Source organism: Lethenteron reissneri, chromosome 4 (genome assembly GCF_015708825.2).
Source record: "Lethenteron reissneri isolate LAM-NWPU_2019-01 chromosome 4, ASM1570882v1, whole genome shotgun sequence".
Classification (NCBI taxonomy): Eukaryota; Metazoa; Chordata; class Hyperoartia; order Petromyzontiformes; family Petromyzontidae; genus Lethenteron; species Lethenteron reissneri.
The window spans coordinates 9871748-9894327 of record NC_083782.1 but is presented as its reverse complement, the minus strand read 5'-3'; the positions used below and the strand labels follow the sequence as shown (position 1 = coordinate 9894327).

General features: G+C 52.8%; 1 protein-coding gene across 3 annotated transcripts in view; it reads right to left on the bottom strand.

The window, feature by feature from the left end:
* The window catches only part of LOC133350872 (salivary glue protein Sgs-3-like), a 28777-nt gene extending 6488 nt beyond the window's left edge, over nt 1–22289 (bottom strand). For all 3 annotated transcript variants that reach the window (XM_061565712.1, XM_061565694.1, XM_061565703.1), the window contains exons 1-5: nt 22172–22289; nt 9413–9592; nt 7277–7432; nt 6177–6824; nt 5588–5764 (exon numbers count right to left, since the gene is read on the bottom strand). In XM_061565712.1, the coding sequence (XP_061421696.1) occupies nt 5588–5764; nt 6177–6824; nt 7277–7432; nt 9413–9592; nt 22172–22205 (1195 nt within the window). In that variant the 5' untranslated portion in view covers nt 22206–22289. The remainder of the gene's footprint in view (nt 1–5587; nt 5765–6176; nt 6825–7276; nt 7433–9412; nt 9593–22171) is intronic.
* Between the last annotated feature and the right edge of the window lie 291 nt (nt 22290–22580).

Here is a 22580-nt window from a genome sequence, read left to right as displayed (position 1 = left end):
CGTGCGCTCACCGCTTGTGCCGCCGCTCCTCCACCCCTTCGCAAGGTCACAGCTGCCAACCCCTTATCAGTGCCCCCTACCTTACTACAGACCAATTCAGACCTTGTTGGTCACCCCGTGCCCCTTATACATCTCTACCTTCATCATACAAAGTCCCATCACGAGGGAGAAACACAAACAAATGGACAAATAAATATCTCTGTGCCCGTATTGAAACGGCTGCACGCCGTATGGACCTGAAAACTCAATTTCCCTGTGCAAGAACACGGGGTGAGCCGTGTGGGTTGACAGCCGTGCCAGGGCCGTGTGGGTTGACAGCCGTGCCAGGGCCGTGTGGGTTGACAGCCGTGCCAGGGCCGTGTGGGTTGACAGCCGTGCCAGGGCCGCTCCACCGCCACCTCGTGTGGTGCTGCAGCGGTGCCCGTGACACCAACTCTGGGGCCGCTCTGGTACCACGTGCCCCCCCCACCCAACTTTACTTGTCCAATGTCAATACGGATTGTGCGTCTGCCTGTCCGCCTGGAAGGCAGTGGTGCAGCGGTCAGTGCGCTGTACCATCAACCCGGCGACCCGAGTTCGATTCCCAGTCGTGGCTGAAAATCAGCGGCGAGTGGTTTCTAAACTGGTTTTGGCCCTCTCCTAGGTCAACTCGGCCTCAAATGAGCAACTGGCGTGGCGTGTGTAATCGTCAGCAGTGACGAGACAAAGGGGTCCCAGTGATGGTGGTGGCCATGCCACCCCCTCAAGTACCTAAAAGCCCCATCAGTCTATTACCAGGCACCTCTGACTGTGTGTGGTGGAACTCTCAGTCAACCCATGGCACCCGGGTCTGGCCTGTGACCTCCTGTCAGCAGCAAGCCTTCGACACTTCACGTGGCCTCAAAGTGCACCTAGCCTGGCACAGGTGCTGTGATGACGTCGGAACCACTCATCGGTGGATGGTGGCTCTTGTTGTTCCCACGTATACATACATATAGATACGTATACGTACCTATATGTACGTATGCATATCTATAGGCATGTATATGTACGCCACACCGCTGCCACTCCTACCTATGCACACGAGATGTTGCAACAGGACGATCACCGCTCCGGAGAATTATTTGGCGGGCCACATCCACCTTCGCCTGATTTTGTCACGATATCGGTTTTAGTCCTTGTAGGTTTTGTGGGAACAGAAGTTCAGAATAACCCAGAAAGATTCTGGATAGGACGCGTACCTTGTGCCCTCGCGGACTTTGCCTACTCCAAGCCAACTTAGAAGTGTTACTTGGGGCATGGGGAGTATGTACGTGAGTGTGTTGAACTTCTTTCGCAGCGTACGTAGCCAATCGTGCTAATCGGAGGTGCGGGGGGAGGACAACAAACTAAACACAAAAGCAGTTCGCAACAAATTAGTTTTCAATCTCGATGATAATTTAAAAGAGCACAGCTCCAGTGGCTTCCTAATATCAGAAGGAAGAGCGTTCCAGACGGCCGCAGAAGCGCATCTGACAGCGCAGCGCGATGATGCGGTGACCACCGCCTTTGTTCGATGGTTACCGAAAAGCCACTGCTGCTGTGAGGATGACCGGAGTTCACGTGATGGTTCATGCTCCTTGGCGAGATCAGTAGCGAGGTAATGAGCGAGACTTGAATTATTCCCTGGGTGTACCTGTGCACATGACGTGAATTATTCCCTGGGTGTACCTGTGCACATGGCGTGAATTATTCCCTGGGTGTACCTGAGCACATGGCGTGAATTCCCTGGGTGTACCTGTGCACATGACGTGAATTATTCCCTGGGTGTACCTGTGCACATGACGTGAATTATTCCCTGGGTGTACCTGTGCACATGACGTGAATTATTCCCTGGGTGTACCTGTGCACATGGCGTGAATTATTCCCTGGGTGTACCTGAGCACATGGCGTGAATTCCCTGGGTGTACCTGTGCACATGACGTGAATTATTCCCTGGGTGTACCTGTGCACATGACGTGAATTATTCCCTGGGTGTACCTGTGCACATGACGTGAATTCCCTGGGTGTGCCTGTGCACATGGCGTGAATTATTCCCTGGGTGTACCTGAGCACATGATGTGAATTCCCTGGGTGTACCTGTGCACATGACGTGAATTCCCTGGGTGTGCCTGTGCACATGGCGTGAATTATTCCCTGGGTGTACCTGAGCACATGATGTGAATTCCCTGGGTGTACCTGTGCACATGTCGTGAATTATTCCCTGGGTGTACCTGTGCACATGATGTGAATTCCCTGGGTGTACCTGTGCACATGACGTGAATTATTCCCTGGGTGTACCTGAGCACATGATGTGAATTCCCTGGGTGTGCCCTGTGCACATGGCGTGAATTATTCCCTGGGTGTACCTGAGCACATGATGTGAATTATTCCCTGGGTGTACTTGTGCACATGACGTGAATAATTCCCTGGGTGTACCTGTGCACATGACGTGAATTCCCTGGGTGTACCTGTGCACATGACGTGAATTATTCCCTGGGTGTACCTGTGCACATGATGTGAATTATTCCCTGGGTGTACCTGTGCACATGACGTGAATTATTCCCTGGGTGTACCTGTGCACATGACGTGAATTATTCCCTGGGTGTACCTGTGCACATGATGTGAATTATTCCCTGGGTGTACCTGTGCACATGACGTGAATTATTCCCTGGGTGTACCTGTGCACATGATGTGAATTATTCCCTGGGTGTACCTGAGCACATGATGTGAATAATTCCCTGGGTGTACCTGTGCACATGACGTGAATTATTCCCTGGGTGTACCTGTGCACATGATGTGAATTATTCCCTGGGTGTACCTGTGCACATGACGTGAATTATTCCCTGGGTGTGCCTGAGCACAAGACGTGAATTATTCCCTGGGTGTACCTGAGCACAAGACGTGAATTATTCCCTGGGTGTACCTGTGCACATGACGTGAATTATTCCCTGGGTGTACCTGAGCACAAGACGTGAATTATTCCCTGGGTGTACCTGAGCACAAGACGTGAATTATTCCCTGGGTGTACCTGTGCACATGACGTGAATTATTCCCTGGGTGTACCTGTGCACATGTCGTGAATTATTCCTTGGGTGTACCTGTGCACATGGCGTGAATTATTCCCTGGGTGTACCTGAGCACAAGACGTGAATTATTCCCTGGGTGTACCTGTGCACATGATGTGAATTATTCCCTGGGTGTACCTGTGCACATGACGTGAATTATTCCCTGGGTGTACCTGTGCACATGTCGTGAATTATTCCCTGGGTGTACCTGTGCACATGGCGTGAATTATTCCCTGGGTGTACCTGAGCACATGATGTGAATTCCCTGGGTGTACCTGTGCACATGTCGTGAATTATTCCCTGGGTGTATCTGAGCACATGATGTGAATTCCCTGGGTGTACCTGTGCACATGTCGTGAATTATTCCCTTGGTGTACCTGAGCACATGATGTTAATTCCCTTGGTGTACCTGTGCACATGACGTGAATTATTCCCTGGGTGTACCTGAGCACAAGATGTGAATTCCCTGGGTGTACCTGTGCACATGACGTGAATTATTCCCTGGGTGTACCTGTGCACATGACGTGAATTATTCCCTGGGTGTACCTGTGCACATGACGTGAATTATTCCCTGGGTGTACCTGAGCACATGATGTGAATTCCCTGGGTGTACCTGTGCACATGACGTGAATTATTCCCTGGGTGTACCTGAGCACATGATGTGAATTCCCTGGGTGTGCCTGTGCACATGGCGTGAATTATTCCCTGGGTGTACCTGAGCACATGATGTGAATTATTCCCTGGGTGTACCTGTGCACATGACGTGAATTATTCCCTGGGTGTACCTGTGCACATGACGTGAATTCCCTGGGTGTACCTGTGCACATGACGTGAATTATTCCCTGAGTGTACCTGTGCACATGATGTGAATTATTCCCTGGGTGTACCTGTGCACATGACGTGAATTATTCCCTGGGTGTACCTGTGCACATGACGTGAATTATTCCCTGGGTGTACCTGTGCACATGATGTGAATTATTCCCTGGGTGTACCTGTGCACATGACGTGCATTATTCCCTGGGTGTACCTGTGCACATGATGTGAATTATTCCCTGGGTGTACCTGAGCACATGATGTGAATTATTCCCTGGGTGTACCTGTGCACATGACGTGAATTATTCCCTGGGTGTACCTGTGCACATGATGTGAATTATTCCCTGGGTGTACCTGTGCACATGACGTGAATTATTCCCTGGGTGTGCCTGAGCACAAGACGTGAATTATTCCCTGGGTGTACCTGAGCACAAGACGTGAATTATTCCCTGGGTGTACCTGTGCACATGACGTGAATTATTCCCTGGGTGTACCTGAGCACAAGACGTGAATTATTCCCTGGGTGTACCTGAGCACAAGACGTGAATTATTCCCTGGGTGTACCTGTGCACATGTCGTGAATTATTCCCTGGGTGTACCTGAGCACAAGACGTGAATTATTCCCTGGGTGTACCTGAGCACAAGACGTGAATTATTCCCTGGGTGTACCTGAGCACAAGACGTGAATTATTCCCTGGGTGTACCTGAGCACAAGACGTGAATTATTCCCTGGGTGTACCTGAGCACAAGACGTGAATTATTCCCTGGGTGTACCTGAGCACATGATGTGAATTATTCCCTGGTGTACCTGTGCACATGACGTGAATTATTCCCTGGGTGTACCTGTGCACATGATGTGAATTATTCCCTGGGTGTACCTGAGCACAAGATGTGAATTATTCCCTGGGTGTACCTGAGCACAAGACGTGAATTATTCCCTGGGTGTACCTGTGCACATGATGTGAATTATTCCCTGGGTGTACCTGAGCACAAGACGTGAATTATTCCCTGGGTGTACCTGTGCACATGTCGTGAATTATTCCCTGGGTGTACCTGTGCACATGTCGTGAATTATTCCCTGGGTGTACCTGTGCACATGACGTGAATTATTCCCTGGGTGTACCTGTGCACATGTCGTGAATTATTCCCTGGGTGTACCTGTGCACAAGACGTGAATTATTCCCTGAGTGTACCTGAGCACAAGATGTGAATTCCCTGGGTGTACCTGTGCACATGACGTGAATTATTCCCTGGGTGTACCTGTGCACAAGACGTGAATTATTCCCTGGGTGTACCTGTTCACATGATGTGAATTATTCCCTGGGTGTACCTGAGCACAAGATGTGAATTCCCTGGGTGTACCTGTGCACATGTCGTGAATTATTCCCTGGGTGTACCTGTGCACATGTCGTGAATTATTCCCTGGGTGTACCTGTGCACAAGACGTGAATTATTCCCTGGGTGTACCTGAGCACAAGATGTGAATTCCCTGGGTGTACCTGTGCACATGACGTGAATTATTCCCTGGGTGTACCTGTGCACATGGCGTGAATTATTCCCTGGGTGTACCTGAGCACAAGACGTGAATTATTCCCTGGGTGTACCTGTGCACATGACGTGAATTATTCCCTGGGTGTACCTGTGCACATGACGTGAATTATTCCCTGGGTGTACCTGTGCACAAGACGTGAATTATTCCCTGGGTGTACCTGAGCACAAGAACTGCTGTCCTTGCCAGGTCCCATTTGTGCTGCACACGAGGCTCCACTGGCCGGCCTGCGCCTCCGGTTCATCGATGCATCTGTAGTGAGCGATGGCACCAGGTCCCTTGCCCACTTGCTTCACGCGCGTCCCGTTCAGCTCGGGGGGCGCGTTGCAGTCCAGGTCTACGCAGCGGAGGGGCGGTATAGAGGCACACACACAAGACAAAGATCCCCCATATAGTGTTTAACAGGCTGTTGGGGCAAGTGCTGTTACCGAGCAGCACCTATGAAGACCGGCACGGCGACACGCAAGGGGGCCAGCATCACGTCCGCCCGTCTTTGATGACCAGCCAAAAAAACACATTTGCTGGAGCACCTTATGGCAAATTTGTCATAACAATAATAATTTAATACATTTGGTATTCGCACCATTCTGACGGCGCAGGTCTATCGTCGCAAAGGAAGGCGATGCCGTCCCCGCCGCTACTGTATTTCACATCGGACACTGCCGCGTGTGATGCCATTTGAGTTATTGTACCAAATGCAGCAAACAACGTTTGGGTTCGGGGACGAATTCACGACGGCCTAAGGGCACCTGTGAGTGACGCGTCCACTATCGCCGCCTCTTTGTCTGTCGGACTCAAGGAAGGCTTGGTGGTCGCTTGTGTGGCGGGTCGTGGCGGGAAGATTGATGGTCTGGTTGTTGGAGGCCTCGTGGTTGGAGGCCTCGTGGTTTGAGGCCTTGTTGATGGAGGCCTTGTGGTTTGAGGCATTGTGGTTGGAGGCCTTGTGGTTGGAGGCCTTGTGGTTGGAGGCCTCATTGTTGGAGGCCTTGTGGTTTGAGGCCTTGTTGATGGAGGCCTTGTGGTTTGAGGCCTTGTGGTTTGAGGCATTGTGGTTGGAGGCATTGTTGATGGAGGCATTGTTGATGGAGGCATTGTTGATGGAGGCCTTGTGGTTGGAGGCCTTGTGGTTGGAGGCCTTGTGGTTGGAGGCCTCATGGTTGGAGGCCTTGTGGTTGGAGGCCTCATGGTTGGAGGCCTTGTCGATGGAGGCCTTGTGGTTGGAGGCTGCAACGTAGCCACGCGGACGCAGAACGTTCCGTCCCGCCCGGGCTGGAAGGGCTCCGTGCCGTTGGTGGCCACGTATCCGTCCAGGCAGCGGCACGCAAAGGCCCCTGGCCGGTTCTCGCACGAGGCTCCGGCTCCGCACGCCGTGATTCCCCCAGCGCACTCGTCCACATCTGCGGGGCGCACAGCAGCATTGCACAGCATCGGATCAGCGACGTGGCGCGGGCGGTGTGGATGGGCCACGGTGGCTAGGAGATGTGAACTACCTCGCCTGGTATACAGGAGGTCGTGGGTTCACTCTCGATCCTGACGACAGTGAGAGACCCGTAAGAGAAATTGACTCTCCGCAAAAGTGGATTGTTCCACCAACGGCTCAGGGAAGGGAACTAAAACCAAAGGAAGGAAAAAAATAGAATAACCAGGGTGGTCGCTGGTGTCGAACCGCTGCAACACTGCAATGCGCGCTGACCGCTTGGCCGTGTGGTGGCGGCGTGGAACGTGGATTGCGAATGTTCCACCAATGGCTCGGGGAAGGGAACTGAAACTAAGGGAGGAAGAGATTAGCCAGGGTGGTCGCCTGGCTCGAACCGCGTGGATGACGACGGTGGTAGGGCGCGAGCCTCGCCTGCGCACGTCGTTCCGTCGTTGGGCTCGAAGTCACGCTTGCCGCTGGACGAGAGGTAGCCCGCGGCGCAGCGGCAGTAGAAGCTGCCGAAGGTGTTGAAGCAGCTGGTGCCCGTGCCGCACAGCATCTCCACGTCAAGCCGGCACTCGTCGTTGTCTGTGCGGGGTCGTGGCGGGGGGGGGGGGGGGGCACGCACGGACAGGGTCAAGGATGGGCCGGGGGGTGGAGTGGGGGGGGGTGCCAAAATGACCAAAGCGCCCAGATTGTGCCCCGCATCGGATGGGGGCGCCGCGGTGGCGAGACGTTAACTCCCTCGACTGGTACGCAGGAGATCGTGAGTTCGATCCCGACCCTGACTTCTCCTGCTGTGTATTTGGAGGGTGTGTGTTCTCCCCGTGGTCGCGAGGATTTCACCCCGAGCCTTCCAGTTTTCCCCTCCACATTTAGAGTCGACATCACGCGTTTGGAGCATTTGGCCGCTGTAAATTTCCGCATGACGATAGGCCACTTCGTTGAACTATCATTTGTGAGAACCAGGTCGCTTGTGAAAAAGAGCCATACATAGCTCAGTGGGGGCATTACCTGGTGAAATACAAAAAAAGATGTGTCAGAAGCCAACAGGCAGGACTCGGCGTGGTAAAAACCAGTGACACGGGAGGATCACCGTTGAGAATTTGTTACCCATTGGAAGCCTCTGCCTGGATCACGTGGGATGCACCCCGTCTCGTCAAATCTCAACAACTAAGCGAGGGTTGAGCCCGGATAGTGCTTGGATGGGTACCGAACGCGCGTCCGTATAACACGTGGTACACGTGGAATAGACAGAGGGCAGTGCCTTGCCACGCAGTCAGTCAGACAGCTCCATCACGATCAGTCAGACAGCTCCCCACAGTCAGTCAGCTCCATCACGATCAGTCAGACAGCTCCCCACAGTCAGACAGCTCCCCACAATCAGTCAGACAGCTCCCCCACGATCAGTCAGACAGCTCCCCACAATCAGTCAGACAGCTCCCCACGATCAATGAGCTCCATCACGATCAGTCAGACAGCTCCCCACGATCAGTCAGACAGCTCCCACAGTCAGACAACTCCCACAATCAGTCAGACAACTCCCCCACAATCAGTCAGACAGCTCCCCACAATCAGTCAGGCAGCTCCATCACGATCAGTCAGACAGCTCCATCACGATCAGTCAGACAGCTCCATCACGATCAGTCAGACAGCTCCATCACAATCAGTCAGACAGCTCCATCACAATCAGTCAGACAACTCCCCCACAATCAGTCAGACAGCTCCATCACAATCAGTCAGACAGCTCCATCACGATCAGTCAGACAGCTCCCCACAATCAGTCAGACAGCTCCATCACAATCAGTCAGACAGCTCCATCACAATCAGTCAGACAGCTCCCCACAATCAGTCAGACAGCTCCATCACGATCAGTCAGACAGCTCCATCACAATCAGTCAGACAGCTCCATCACGATCAGTCAGACAGCTCCATCACAATCAGTCAGACAGCTCCATCACAATCAGTCAGACAGCTCCATCACAATCAGTCAGACAGCTCCATCACGATCAGTCAGACAGCTCCATCACAATCAGTCAGACAGCTCCATCACAATCAGTCAGACAGCTCCATCACGATCAGTCAGACAGCTCCATCACGATCAGTCAGACAGCTCCATCACAATCAGTCAGACAGCTCCATCACAATCAGTCAGACAACTCCCCCACAATCAGTCAGACAGCTCCCCACAATCAGTCAGGCAGCTCCATCACGATCAGTCAGACAGCTCCCCACAATCAGTCAGACAGCTCCATCACGATCAGTCAGACAGCTCCATCACGATCAGTCAGACAGCTCCATCACAATCAGTCAGACAGCTCCATCACAATCAGTCAGACAGCTCCATCACGATCAGTCAGACAGCTCCATCACGATCAGTCAGACAGCTCCATCACGATCAGTCAGACAGCTCCATCACAATCAGTCAGACAGCTCCATCACGATCAGTCAGACAGCTCCATCACGATCAGTCAGACAGCTCCCCCACAATCAGTCAGACAGCTCCATCACGATCAGCCAGGAATACTAAGTAGAATCACAAACACGACCGCGGAGCTTTCGCGTCACCTCTGCAGGCGCTCTTCCCGTTCCCGGAGAGGCCCTTGTTGCAGACGCACTTGAGGGCCTCGTCCTTGGTCATGCACGTGGCGTTCACGTGGCAGCTGCCGCACACGTCCGGTTCCTGCGTCGTCTCGTCGTCGTCGTCGTAATTGTAGTCTGGAGCGGCGGAGCACCATGACACCAACACTGTGGGGGGTTAGGGAGAAAGAGAGAGATGTGGAAGGAGGAGTGGTGGGGGGCAAAACATCGATTTGGTGACATTACAATGGCACGTGTCTTTGAATTTACGAGGTGTCTGTAACGTGATGCTGGCACAGTGGGGCAATCGTTAGTTGGTGCCGCTGTGACGGTGGCGGTGGCACAAGCACAATAAACAACAACAACTCAACACACTCGTCAGCAACACTGCGACGTTTCGGGGAATGGCCCTTCTTCGTTAGCACATCAACCGAGAGGCGGGAGAGGGATTAAGGGCTGGAGACTGCACGTCACACCGCGGGGCATGATGGAAAGTCGATGTAATAGACAAAACGTCTTCTGATGAGCGACTTTTCACTCGGAATAACAAATTGACACTAATTGATAGGCATGCGAATAGTTGGAGGTTGGGGTGTGTTGTGGTGGAGGTTATGGAGGTTGTGGTGTGGTGGAGGTTGGGGTGAGGTGGAGGTTGTGGAGGTTGTGGTGTGGTGGAGGTTGTGGTGGAGGTTGTGGTGGGGTGTGCTGGAGGTTGCGGTGTGGTGGAGATTGGGGTGTAGTGTGGTGGAGCAGACAGTACAACAAAGAAACAAACAAACGGAACACAAGAGAGAATAATGGGCAAGGAAGTGAGACAATGCAAATAAATTATTATTCATACAAGTCCGATTTATCGAGATTGGGCACGGCATCAAACACAACAGTCCCAGACCACAGCAAGGTAACAACCGCACAGCAGGGGCCCCTCGATAACACCGCTGCCCTCTGCAACAGGAGGAGAGATTTTGATGGCCAGGCTGTGGAGGTCCAATTACATTGGCAAGGTGATATCCATTGCCTCGCAAGACAGAGTGAGAGAGGCTTCTTTCTCGTGGGAAATATAAACTTTACATTCTCTGCACTTATTAGCTTCAGACTCGTCCATAATACAGTTGTTTTGGGGCGTTAGATCGCGATCTAACCTAATAACGCGATCTAACCCCCCAGAAAACGTTATTATGGATGATATTGATCACGAAAGCCGACGTATACTAATAGGGTTTTTCCCCTTTTTCTGGCAACAAAACTGACACCTTTTGCAAGGAATCATGCTTACATTAACCACAATACCTGCAGTCAAATGCAAACAAAAAACAATACTCTGATAATTGTATTGTTTTTTGTTTGCATTTGACTGCAGGTATTGTGGTTAATGTAAGCATGATTCCTTGCAAAAGGTGTCAGTTTTGTTGCCAGAAAAAAGGGGAAAAACCCTATTAGTATATTTTGGTACTGGCAAAGGAGATCCCATGATGAAAGCCGACGTGTTTAACTTCCGACACGTGTTGGACAGGCTCGGACACACGGCCCAGGCTCATATCTACAAGGTAAAGCGATCGCGTCATTACTCTTTGGTTCTTTCGGTAAAGTCACGTGGGTATAAATAAAATAAATCACGACGTTTCGGACGCAACAAAAGCGTCCGTCATCACTATTTATCGCCTGATGACGGACGCTTGTGTTGCGATCGAAACGCCGTGATTTATTTTATTTTATTTTCTACCTACGTGACTTTACCGAAAGAACCAAAGAGTATGGATTCCTGCAGTCACGAAAGCTGCAAATCAAGATTGTTGATCTTGCGGTCATGGCTTCCTTCCCCCAGGCACCGTGCTAAACTAACCTATAAACTGAACGATGTCAAATCGAGATGAAACGATGTTTTATCTCACAAGGTACGGGCCCACTGAGTTACGTGGCTTTTTCTCAGAAGCGACCTGTCGATCGCAAATGATGGCTCAGCGAAGTGGCTTATCATCACGTGGACATTTATATCGGACAAACACTCTAAACGGCGTAGTGGTGTTGATTCTAAATGTGGAGGGGAAAACCGGAGGACCCGGAGAAAAATCCACGTGACCACGGGGAGAGAGAGAGACACGCAAACTCAAAATGTACAACAGCAGCAGCAGATCGTGGGGGGCTTTTGACCGTCACCCGTGCCGGTCAATCGGGGATGACGCACAGTGCATCGGTGGATATTGCTGCACCACCCTCTGCTGATGTGTGTGTGTGCGCGCACGTGTGTTGAACTTCTCTCGCACCGTACGTAGCCAACCCGCGCTAACCGGAGGTTCGGGGGAAAGACAACAGCGACAACACTCAACACTCAGCCGCAGACCCGCAACCACCTTTTACCAGCCTGGCACGCCACGTGACTGTAGCTATGTGGCTGTGTCGTTAAACCCGCCACCACCCGACCCAGCCGGTCAGTGAAGGGTTTAGTCACGTCAACGGAACGTGCCCATTCGTTACGAGTGCCGCACACCGGCTGTGTGCTGGAGAGCAAATCCACAGCATTGGACTACGCGACCTAACCCAGAGCAGCTGTATTGTCCCCTTCTGCGTGTTAAACCGGCGCTCTCTGTGCGCCGTCGCAGGTTTTTAAGGGGACGCACAGAGACGTAAGGAGCACACCACCAACAATTACTCTCTTGCCATGTGCACCACGCGAACAACCACCACCACCCCCATCATGCATTTCGTGAAGAGGTGCACTGTGTTTACATCATGAGGCCTCCTTTGCCAGTAGCAAAATATAATAATAGTTTTTTTTACCATTTTTTTCTGGCAACAAATGACAATGTTATACATTATCAGAGTGTGTTTTTTGTTTGCATTCTGACTGCAAGTATTGTGGTTAATGCAAACATGATTCCTCGTAAGGAGGTTTCAGTTTTGTTGCCAGAAAAAAAGGGTTAAAAAAAACTATTATAGGTGCACTGTGGCCCGTCTTGTTTTGGGTCACCACCGCAATTCATTTGAGCAAAACGTGGCACTCACTGACAGCAGCAGCAGCAGCAGCAGCCATAGACCACTGGTGGACGGGTTCCACCCCAAGCAAGACTCATCGGCACACCGGAGCCACCATAGCCATCATAGCCCATCATAGCCACCATAGCCCACCATAGCCCATCATAGCCCATCATAGCCCATCATAGCCACCATAGCCCATCATAGCCCATCATAGCCCATCATAGCCACCATAGCCCATCATAGCCCATCATATCCATTATAGCCCATCATAGCCCATCATAGCCCATCATAACCCATCATAGCCCATCATAGCCCATCATAACCCACCATAGCCACCATAGCCATCATAGCCCATCATAGCCCATCATAGCCACCATAGCCCATCATAGCCCATCATAGCCACCATAGCCCATCATAGCCCATCATAGCCCATCATAGCCCACCATAGCCCATCATAGCCCATCATAGCCCACCATAGCCCATCATAGCCCATCATAGCCCACCATAGCCCATCATAGCCATCATAGCCCATCATAGCCCATCATAGCCCATCATAGCCACCATAGCCCATCATAGCCCATCATAGCCCACCATAGCCACCATAGTCATCATAGCCCATCATAGCCCATCATAGCCCACCATAGCCATCATAGCCCACCATAGCCCATCATAGCCCATCATAGCCCACCATAGCCATCATAGCCCACCATAGCCCATCATAGCCCACCATAGCCCATCATAGCCCATCATAGTCACCATAGCCCATCATAGCCCATCATAGCCCACCATAGCCCATCATCGCCCACCATAGCCCATCATAGCCCATCATAGCCCATCATAGCCCATCATAGTCACCATAGCCCATCATAGCCCATCATAGTCACCATAGCCCATCATAGCCATCATAGCCCATCATAGCCCATCATAGCCCACCATAGCCCATCATAGCCCATCATAGCCCATCATAGCCCACCATAGCCCATCATAGCCCATCATAGCCATCATAGCCCATCATAGCCCATCATAGCCCATCATAGTCACCATAGCCATCATAGCCCACCATAGCCCATCATAGTCACCATAGCCCATCATAGCCCATCATAGCCCATCATAGCCCACCATAGCCCATCATAGCCCACCATAGCCCATCATAGCCCATCATAGCCCACCATAGCCCACCATAGCCCATCATAGCCCACCATAGCCCATCATAGCCCATCATAGCCCACCATAGCCCACCATAGCCCATCATAGCCATCATAGCCCATCATAGCCCATCATAGCCCATCATAGCCCACCATAGCCCATCATAGCCCATCATAACCCATCATAGCCCATCATAGCCCACCATAGCCCACCATAGCCCATCATAGCCACCATAGCCCATCATAGCCCATCATAACCCATCATAGCCCATAATAGCCCATAATAGCCCATCATAGCCATCATAGCCCATTATAGCCCATCATAGCCCATCATAGCCCATCATAGCCCACCATAGCCCATCATAGCCCACTATAGCCCATCATAGCCCATCATAGCCCATCATAGCCCACCATAGCCCATCATAGCCCACTATAGCCCACCATAGCCACCATAGCCACCATAGCCACCATAGTCCATCATAGCCCATCATAGCCCATCATAGCCCATCATAGCCCATCATAGCCATCATAGCCCATCATAGCCCATCATAGCCCACTATAGCCATCATAGCCCATCATAGCCATCATAGCCCATCATAACCCACTATAGCCATCATAACCCATCATAGCCCATCATAGCCCATCATAGCCCACTATAGCCATCATAGCCCATCATAGCCCATCATAGCCCATCATAGCCATCATAGCCCACTATAGCCATCATAGCCCATCATAGCCCATCATAGCCCATCATAGCCATCATAGCCCACTATAGCCATCATAGCCCATCATAGCCCATCATAGCCCACTATAGCCATCATAGCCCATCATAGCCCATCATAACCCATCATAGCCCACCATAGCCCATCATAGCCCATCATAGCCCATCATAGCCCATCATAGCCACCATAGCCCATCATAGCCCATCATAGCCCATCATAGCCCATCATAGCCCATCATAGCCATCATAGCCCACCGATGCTCGCTGCTGCCCTCCGTCAACCAGAGCGCGTGGTGCCCTCCCAGTCGCGTCGGCCGCGTTGCCGCAGCAACCAAATCGGAGGTAGCCCCCCCCTCCATCCCCCCTGCCCCCCTTTTAACCCCCCACACCCCCACCCCCCCACCCCCCCACCCCCACCCCCCCACCCACTGGTGGCTTTGCCTCCCTAACAACTGCAGCGGCCACAGGTTTGACAAAGAGGCGCCCAGGGCAGGAATGTGGCTTCCCAGCGCCTCCTCGTCGCTGCTGCTGCTGCTGAGAAGGCGAATGAATAAGCGGGCGGTGGTGGTGGTGGCGGTGATGGTAGCGGTGGTGGTAGTGGTGGTGGTGGTGGCGGTGGTGGTGGTGGTGGTAGTGGTGGTAGTGGTGGTGGTAGTGGTGGTGGTAGTGGTGGTAGTAGTGGTAGTGGTGGTGGTAGTGGTCGTAGTGGTGGTAGTAGTGGTGGTGGTGGTGCTAGTGGTAGTAGTGGTGGTGGTAGTGGTGGTGGTAGTGGTGGTAGTGGCGGTGGTGGCGGTGGTGGTAGTGGTGGTGGTAGTGGTGGTAGTGGTAGTGGTGGTAGTGGTGGTGGTAGTGGTGGTGGCTTTCGCTAGATTCCAACGTTGGCGTAGACCCCCACCCCCCTCGCACGATTGCTCCGGTCTCCTCCCAGAAGTATAAAACACACGAATTAATTAGCCGATGACATATTCGCGTACAGGGGTGCTTCAATAAAAATGTTCACACTTCCGAGAAATTGCAACAACAACACCGCGAGAAATGAGCCTCCTCCGGGCTCTGGAGACCACCTCGAAAAGATTCCAGGCAACGCGTTGACAACGATGGTGAACATGTGGGAGAGACTCTTTGACTTTTTGAAGCTATTGTGGGGATATGTTAATTACCTCGCTTTTATACAACGAGGTCGTGGGGGTTCCATCCCGACCCTGACGCCTGCTGCTGTATATTTGAAGTTTGCGTCTCTCTCTCTCATAATCATCGCGGTGGCTATGATATGTTAACTACCTCGCCTGGTCTACAGGAGGTCGTGGGTTCGATCCCGACCCTGACGCCTGCTGCTGTATATCTGGAGTTTGCGTGTCTCTCTCTCTCATAATCATCACGGTGGCTATGAGATATTAACTACCTCGCCTGGTCTACAGGAGGTCGTGGGTTCGATCCCGACCCTGACGCCTGCTGCTGTATATCTGGAGTTTGCGTGTCTCTCTCTCTCTCTCTCATAATCATCGCGGTGGCTATGCAATGTTAACTACCTCTCCTGGTATACAGGAGGTCGTGGGTTCGATCCCAGCCCTGGCGCCTGCTGCTGTATATCTGGAGTTTGCGTGTCTCTCTCTCCCCCCCGTGGTTGCGTGGATTTGTCTCCGGGTCCTCTCTTCTTCAGAAGCGACCTGTGGCACAACTGATTGCTCGACAAAGTGGCTTATCACGTGGACATGTAGAGCGGTCAAATGCTCGAAACGCGTGACGTCGATTCTAAACGTGGAGGGGAAAACCGGAGGACCCGGAGAAAAATCCACACAACCACGGAAAGAGAGACACGAAAACTCCAATTATACAGCAGCAGGCGTCAGGGCCGGGATCGAACCCACGACCTCCTGTATACCAGGCGAGGTAGTTAACATCTCCTAGCCACCACAGTGGCACCCAGCCAGCCAGCCAAACAAACAAACAACACAGCTCTGTGTCTACGCAAACGACTGGTCACTCTCTCTCTCTCTGTGCGGACACGCTGGGCCGCACGGAGCTCTCGGCGGCTTTATCGGGGCACTTCAGCCATCCACCCTGGCCACGTGCCAGCCTCGTTTGGGCGCCTGTTGTTGACCTTTTAAAGATGAAGCCGCCACCAGCCGTCACCGCTGGACCCACAGCTGGGCCAATGTAAAGGAGGAGAAGGCAGGAGACGGGGCGCTACTTTTTTGGCAATCCTCGTTTGAGTCGTGCCTAGCGGGACAGCGGTCACCTGTGAATCAGCGGTCACCTGTGAATCAGCCAGGGTGCTGTAATTGTTAGCTCGACGCTCTCGGCACGCTCACCGGTGACCGCAACAGAACCATCAAAGGTGAAACGGCGTGACAATTCGGCCCGTCACTCAAGCGAAGCGTGCGGCAATCTGTGCCGAGTGAAATGTCCGTGATGCCACGCGACGCGACGCGACGTGGCGAGGCCGAGGATGGCCCTCCGCGCGTGGCCACAAGGCGGTTTCAGACACCCGCCAGTGATGTCTAAGGTCGTTTTCATGACATCGCATTCATGGGGTCCAATTTCTGACGCGAGATGGCCCAATGCACTCTGAGAATTTGGAATGCGAATTTAATTCCAGTCACGGCGATGGCAAGGCTGGAATATAATTTGTAGCACGTTTTGAATATCAATATTCCTGACTTCCAATAAACCTCAAATAGCTAGATAATTTGTGGATATTAACGAAACTAAACTATTTCTTATTTTACCAGGTAAGGCCCACTGAGCTATGTAGCTCTTTTTCAGAAGCGACCTGGACACGGATGATAGCTCAACGAAGCGGCTTATCACGTGGAAATGTACAGCAGCCAAATCCTCTAATTGCACGTTTCTAAATGTGGAGGTAAAAACCGGACGACCCAGAGAAAAATCAAAGCGACCGCGGGGAGAGAGAGACACGCAAAATATACAGCAGGCGTCAGGGTCGGGATCGGGATCGAACCCACGACCTCCTTCATACCAGGCGACATCGTTGACACGCAAAATATACAGCAGGCGTCAGGGTCGGGATCGAACCCACGACCTCCTGCATATCAGGCGACATCGTTAACATCTCGCTAACATGATGGTAGGGATACTGAGATCAATGATCCAACCGCCATACGTGAATATCTCTTTGCGGGAGAAACAAAACAGCGCTGAATATAATAATAATGTCAGCGTGTAACGCGCAGTATTTGCTCGCGTTGAAAGAGAGAGGAAGACTCAGAGGGGCAAGGAGTAGGAACCTCAGACGGTGAGCCGGGTCAAGATTCCTCATCAAGCTCCGTAGTCCTTGATGTATGAATCAGAATATTTCTTTATACTGCAGGAATCCGATGACCTATATAGCTCTGTTGAACTACCTCGCCTGGTGTGCAGGAGGTCGTGGGTTCGATCCCGACACTGACGCCTGCTGCTGTTAATTTAGAGTTTGCGTGTCTCTCTCTCTCTCATAATTATCGCGGTGGCTATGAGATGTTAACTACCTCTTCTGGTATACAGGAGGTCGTGGGTTCGATCCTGACCCTGCCGCCTGCTGCTGTTTATTTGGAGTTTGCGTGTCTCTCTCCTTGTGGTCGCGTGGATTTTCTCCGGATTATCCGGTTTTTCCCTCCACATTCAGAGACATGCCTTGAGAGTATTTGGCTGCTACAATTTTCCACATGATGAGAAGTGACTTGGCCACAATTTAATTATAGCTCAACAAAGTGGCTTACGATGCGGAAATTCACAGCAGCCAATTTCTGTAAAATATTTTAATCAATTAAAAGTACACATCTTTATGATTGAAACAAATTTCGAATTTCAAAGACGGAGTGAAAACTTGAGTGGGGGTTGCTGCTGGCTTAACAAATTAATTATCTCCAGAGTCTCCGAGTCTTGGTTAGACGCCCCCCCCCACCCCTTAGCCGCCCACCCTCGCCATCACAGCAGCCGCGTCTAGACCACTGCGATAATTCACTGTGGGCACAATCATCCACCATCACGCTGCGGTGGCACGTTCCCATTCCCACGGGCCTGGAATAATCACACCCGCGTGTGTGTGTGTGTGCGTGCGTGTGTGTGTGCGTCCACGTGTGTGTGTGTGTGCGTCCACGTGTGTGTGTGTGTGCGTCCACGTGTGTGTGTCCACGTGTGTGTGTGTGTCCACGTGTGTGTGTGCGTCCACGTGTGTGTGTGTCCACGTGTGTGTGTGTGTCCACGTGCGTGCGGGTGTGTCCACGTGTGTGTGTCCACGTGTGTGTGTGCGTCCACGTGTGTGTGTGCGTCCACGTGTGTGTGTGTCCACGTGTGTGTGTGTGTGTGCGTCCACGTGTGTGTGTCCACGTGTGTGTGTGTGTGCGTCCACGTGTGTGTGTGTGTGCGTCCACGTGTGCGTGTGTGTGTGCGTCCACGTGCGTGTGTGTGTGGGGGGGGAGGGGGTAGTGTAGTAGCGGTTAGCTCGATGCGCTGTGAACCCCGCGACCCGAGTTCGATTCCCGCTCAAGGCGTGTGTGTGTGTGCGTCCACGTGTGTGTGTGTGTGCGTCCACGTGTGCGTGTATGTGTGCGTCCACGTGCGTGTGTGTGTGGGGGGAGGGGGTAGTGTAGTAGCGGTTAGCTCGATGCGCTGTGAACCCCGCGACCCGAGTTCGATTCCCGCTCAAGGCGAATAATTAGTGATGATTATATGAACAGTTACTGAGCCTCCCCTAGGTCGATTCAGACTTAAATAAGTAGCTGGTGGAATGTGTAAACATTTGCACTTGGGGAGACAAAATGCCTGCTGTTGTGCTTTGTTGGCCTTCAAATGCTACACGGGGGATCTTTGTCTTCGTCGCCTGCGTGTACGTTGTGTAGTCTGGCCCAGTGGTTCACGCCCCCCCCCCCCCCCCGTGCATTCTTCAACTCCTGCGCCCATGAACAACGCCGAGCGGGCCATGTGAATGTGAACCCAGCCTGGGTCTGTCCCCTTCCCCACAGGTTCCACTCGGCTCACGACGGTCGCGCGCGCGGCCGTGACGAGAGGAACGTCCGGCACCTTGAAGACGACGATGCGTGAGCGGCGAGTGGGGGGTGCGAGTGGGGGGCTAGTGGGGGGCGATCGTGGGGCGAGTGGGGGGCGAGTGGGGGGCGATCGTGGGGCGATCGTGGGGCGAGTGGGGGGGCGAGTGGGGGGCGAGCGAGGGGCGAGCGGGGGGCGATCGTTGGGCGAGTGGGGGGCGCGCCAATGAGGTTCGTAAAAACAACCTCCTCGGGGTTGTCGCTCTGCTTGGGGTTCTGGTGATAAGGGTGCGGTCAAGCATCGGACTTTTTAGCAAGTAAATAGGAACAACAACAACAACGACAAGAAGTGAAAACACCGCGACTCTCCGATGTGTTTTCGAGTCGTGCCGCGTGGGCACGATTTTATCCGACGTTTCGCTCCACGTGCTGGGGCAGCTTTTTCAGGAACTGGACATGGCACGTGTGAATGAACACTGGACGTTGTGCTGAGCTATTTCTTTATCATCTCTTTCTATTCATATCGAAATTGCACACAGGAACTGGATGTCCACGTATGTACAAGAGGCTCACAGTGCGTGGCGCAAAACGTCGAACATCGTGCCGAACAAGACCCCCGTAAACACGTCGTCGAGATGAACAGTGAACCTCTTAACGATGCTTGCTTACGATAATAATCTTACTTTATTTATTCAGGCGACTCACACTCAGCTGTGAGACTCGTGTTCAGTCGGATCCCACATTGAGTTGTGTGTTGGGATGTTTGCAACCAATAAACAACGAGTGTTCATGTCACTGGGAGAATAGCTGATCACTCCAGGCGCGTGAGGGAGCAACACAATATCCCCCGCACAGATGTAAACAGGTGGCGACTAATCATTCATTATCAGTCCACTTGCAGCCTTCTCCTGGGGGCGGGGGGGTATGGCAACTCCACAATGCACCCTCTACGGGTCGGGAGTTCCACAAAACGCGCGTGCCGCTGATCCACCAACCTGACCCCCAGGGAGATGCGGGTCACGGGACTACGTGCGTGGATAAGGCGCCAGCGCACAGCTTTTGACTTGGCTCTCTGACCCGTAGGCGTCGTCGTTGTCGCCGTGTACTGGGGAACGATGTGTCTCTCTTGTGCTGCTGCGTTGAAGCGGAGTTGCGCCATCCGCTAGCACTGCGCAACCAGCCCGCTCCGCAGTGTTTACGAGGCGCGTCTCGTCTGATCGACAGCAGCGATAGGGCGCTTTCTCTCTCTGTGTCAGCTACAGGGTTATCTGTCTCTCAGCTGCAGAGATCTCTCTCTCTCTCTCGGTCAGCTACAGGGCTCTTCCGACTGTCTTCCAACCTCCGGTGAATGGAACAAAGCACGGCGCGAGATGCTTTATCTTAAAATATCGTGCGTAAAAATAACGTCACATTAACATTTAGAGTGAACATCAGCACGCGCGAATTGGTAAAACGAAATATGTAAATGGTCTATTCTTACAAGGAGATTATATTTAGAAGTATATTATTAAACTGTCATTGACTAGACGTACAGTAACACCTTCACTTGCTTCTGTGGACAGACTGCCCCCCCCCTCCAGCCATGGCAATGTGGAATTTCCACCAGAACCCTCAGGCTAGTCGTCGTCAAAGGGAGTGATGAACGTCACTCCGACGCCTATTTCAAAATTGTGACAATTCTGCTCATTTAACGTTGATAAACAATGCACGTGAACGGGACGCAGCCCAAATTCTCGTGGAGTAAAGACCATTGCACCTTGAACACGTGAATGGGAAATCGGAGGCCCGCGTGCCGCATGCTGTGAAGATTACACCACGCAGCGGTCCCACAAAGTCTCATCGTCAAATGTGGTGGCGGGGTTTCGCGTTGCGTGGGGGTTTTTAAAAGTAAAAATAAAAATTTTACGCAACTTCTACAAGCGGGAGATGTCCTGCCGCCGGACGCGTTTCCTGGCACTCCTCTCTGTCGGCGGGTCCTGGACCACTTGGGTCGACATTCCACGTTCACGTGGCAGGGGCCAAGTATGTCCACTAAACAACATCTCACAAATGTGCTAACTCGCCCTTTTGTGTTTACAAGGTTCGCGTGGGGAGCTCTAAGGCGGCTGACAGCGCCACTCAGAAACCGCGTCTCTCAACAGACACGTGCCTCGGGGCGGACAAACGGAGTGCTTCAAAAAACATGTGGGACTATCGTTTTTAATGTAAAAACAACTGATAATAATCCTACACTGTAACGTGATAACAAATATAATGCCAATAGCTTCAAGCAGTCAAAGAGTTTCTACACGTGTTCGCCATCGTTGTCAACGCGTGCCTGGAATCTTCTCCAGGTGGTCTCCAGAGCCCAGAGGAGGCTCATTTCTCGCGGTGTTTTTACAAATTCTCAGAAGTGTTAACATGTTATTGAAGCGCGCTGTAATAGGCGCAGCACAAGGGGTCAGGCTAAGCCCGTTGCAGCAGCGACAGCCCCCATCGTCAAGCTCACGGGAAACGTTATGGGGCAGCGAAGTGGGGAGCCCTGAGCCCTGAGAAGCCGCTGTCAACGCGCGCGTGCGTGGGGAGCGGTGGTGCAGCGGTTAGCGCGCCCAGCGACACGGGTTCGATTCGCGCTCACGGCCAACACCGGTGACGATTATCTGAACCGGTCCTGGGCCTCCCCCTAGGTCGACTCAGCCTCAAATGAAGACCGGCGACGATTATCTGTTTAAACCTCGCCACTGGGGAGACAAAATGCGGCCGAGCGCAATAACACCCACCCACTTGGTGTGCCGTGCCCGGCCCTTTAATCGTTCCTACCCGCTAACGACGCTGGCCCCGAACAGCCCCGCAAAGTCCACACTGGGGGGGGGGGGGGGGGGGGGTGAGAGGTCTCTTCGCCGCCGACTCTGAGCCACTCGCACGCGGCGGCACCACTCACCGATCACCACGAGGAGCACCACCACGTCCCGCATGATGCTGGCGGCCGGCTCGCACAGGAGGGGAAACTCGGGCGAGTGACAAACCCCGGGCTCCGGTGGCTGGAAATGAGCGTCGGCTTCCCTCCCTCCCCCCCTCCTGAGATGGGCGAGGGGCACGGGAGGAGGAGGAGGAGGCGAGAGGAGCGAGTGGGGGGTTGGGTGTCGCTACGGGAACAGGGAGTGGGGGGGGCTGCCGTGAGGGTTGCGCGCTTTGCCCCGTGAGCTTCTGCTCTACGCGAGCGTTGCTCTGTCGTGACTCGACTGGCCCTCAGCACGTGAATGTGGAGTGTCCGTCACAGGCTCAGGATCCGACGGTGGCGGGCTCAAGCAAATGGGGCGGTGGCCGCATCGCGCGGCGCTTCCCGATGC